This window comes from Corvus brachyrhynchos, unplaced genomic scaffold (genome assembly GCF_000691975.1).
Source record: "Corvus brachyrhynchos isolate BGI_N302 unplaced genomic scaffold, ASM69197v1 scaffold59, whole genome shotgun sequence".
Lineage (NCBI taxonomy): Eukaryota > Metazoa > Chordata > Aves > Passeriformes > Corvidae > Corvus > Corvus brachyrhynchos.
In genome coordinates this window covers 6,091,028-6,093,403 of record NW_008246054.1, presented here as the reverse complement: position 1 = coordinate 6,093,403, position 2,376 = coordinate 6,091,028, and the positions used below count along the sequence as shown (strand labels likewise).

The window sequence follows — 2,376 nt, the reverse complement described above, 5'->3', positions numbered from 1 at the left end:
GCTGCTGACCCCCCCCAGCACTCGGCAGAGACCGTCTGGCCTTGTTTGCCCCTTCCTTCCTGAGGAAGCATTTCATAACTAAATAAAACCAGCAGCTGAGCCAAACCCTCATGCTTGCATGGCGGTGAGTGCCAAACCAAGGGACAGGACGGCCAGCTGGAAAGATGAAAAGCCATGTGTCTCTAGTGCCCGGTGCCCTGTGGTCTGCAAACCTGCTCCTCATTGCAGCTTGGGGAAATGCAGCCTGAGCAGGGCCATCAGCTTTCCCTTCCCAGCACAGCCAGAAACCCTGGCTGGGAGGAGCTGGTGTTAAACGAGGCGATGGCCCCAGGCACAGCGATCGAATAGACACTGCAGCTGCTGTGTCCAGCTGAGCCTTTAAGCCTCTCCTGGGAGCATGGTGGCAGCCTGGCTTCATGGCAGTGTTTGGCCACATGAGCACTCCACAGGGAGATGGGGAGGGGGACACAGTGTCACGGGGCCATGCGGGGTCCTAAGAGTGCCTCTCTCCCCAGAAGGGCCACCACTGACCAACACCACCTTTCCCCACATCATACCTCTTGTGACTCTCCTGGAGCGGGATGAGGCTCTCACGGAAAGCCCCGAGTCCTGGGAGGCCACCAACAATGGCGTGGAGGTGGTCATGGCCCACCTGGAGGCAGCACGGATGGTGGCCCACCATGGTGGGCTCTACCACACCAATGCTGAGGTGAAGCTGCAGGGTAAGCAGTGGGGACAGCAAAGCCCTTTCCCTCTGCCACATTCCCAGTGTGCAGCTCCAGCACCAGGATGGAGCATCCCACAGGTGCAGGGGATCCCATCCTAGGGAACTGACTTTCCCTCTTGCAGGTTTCCAGGGCAGAGCGGAGCTGCTGGAAATCTTCAGCACCGAGTTCCAGCTGCGACTGCTCTGGGGCAGCCGTGGGGCTGAGAGCAGCCAGGCTGAGCGCTACGAGAAGTTCGACAAGGTCCTCACTGCCCTGTCTCACAAGCTGGAGCCAGCAGTGCGCTTCAGCGAGCTGTAATCCCCCGGACCCTCAGAGACCCCCAGCTCCCAGCCCATGTCCCACCAGTGGCTGTGGGGCAAGGGAAGGGACCAGGCACCCAGCACCAGGAGGAGGAGAGATGGCCCAGAAAGGCACTGAGGTGCAGGTCAGCAATTTTGAGACAAAGAGGAGGAAAAGCAGCCACCTCAAATCTACCACCCACCTCTTCAGGACACAAGCCAGGGGTCCACATCGCTACCCTGAAGGGTGGGGACAGTGTCTGAGCAGGCCAGCACCAGCCTCCACCACCCAGCCCTGCCGAGGTCCATGACTACATGGTGCCCCTCACCTCAACCCTTTGGTTTTGTTTTTTTCCATCTCCGTCTTGCCCACAGCTTCTGGATCTCGTGTGTAAATATCACAATTACTTCTTGATGTACAGACTTGTGAAGGATGGTCCTTGTTGTAAATAATTAGGCTTATTCATTTTGTCATGTAAATACATGTACATATCTCATGGGTTTGGTTCTTACATCCAATAAACTTTTATCCCGTTCCTCAAGGGGACCCCCTGTCCTGTGGGTGTCCTTTAAAGGAGCCCCCCAGGGAAGCAGAGCATGGGAAGGGCTGATAGGGGGAACCACCATGCTGAACCCGGCCCCACCTGGCCCCAGACCCCACGGTGGCCCAGTGACAGCCCTTCTGAGGAGGGCTGTGTGGTGTCACAGAATCACAGAATGGTTCAGGTTGGAAGGGACCACAGTGGGTCATCTGGTCCCACCTCCCTGTGGACTCCACACCCTCTCTGGACAATCTGTTCCAGTGCATGCTCACTGCACAGTAAAGAAGTTTTGCCTGGTGTTCAGGTGGAACTGAACACAGTTTCTGGGCATCAGTTTCTACCCATTGCCTCTTGTCTGCAGCACCACTGACCAGAGCCTGGTCCATCTTCTTGGCACCCCCCTTAGGTATATATACATAGATAGATAGATAGATAGATAGACAGATACGGAAGACTGAGCAGAGATGCAGGATCACCGCCCTGACCGGCTGATAATGCTCTTCCTATTCCACCCCAGGATTCCTATGGCCTTGCTGGCCCTCAGGGCACACTGCTGGCTCAGACAGCTTGTTGTCCACCAGGACCCCTAGTCCTTCTCTGCAGAGCTGCTTTCCGTGTCAGCCCCCAACCGGTACCAGCGTTCGGGGTTGTTCCTCCCTAAGTGTGCAGGACCCTGCATTTGCCCTTGCTGAATTTCAGACGGTTTTCCTCTGCGAGGGGGGCACAGGGACCCTGCGCGGGTGGGAGGCGGGGCGATACGGACCAGGCCCCGCCCCCTCCGCCTCCGGCTCCGCGCGGGGCACGCTGGGAGCTGTAGTATGGGCGGTG

At 57.7% G+C, this 2,376-nt stretch overlaps 1 protein-coding gene across 3 annotated transcripts in view; it reads left to right on the top strand.

The window, feature by feature from the left end:
* The window catches only part of SH2D3C (SH2 domain containing 3C), a 23,971-nt gene extending 22,418 nt beyond the window's left edge, over positions 1–1,553 (top strand). For 2 of the 3 annotated variants that reach the window (XM_008642259.2, XM_017745619.1), the window contains 2 exons: positions 516–722; positions 850–1,553. In XM_008642259.2, coding sequence (XP_008640481.1) covers positions 516–722; positions 850–1,025 — 383 coding nt within the window. In that variant the 3' untranslated portion in view covers positions 1,026–1,553. The remainder of the gene's footprint in view (positions 1–515; positions 723–849) is intronic. The other variant, XM_017745618.1, reaches the window with a different exon arrangement.
* Positions 1,554–2,376: the final 823 nt, after the last annotated feature.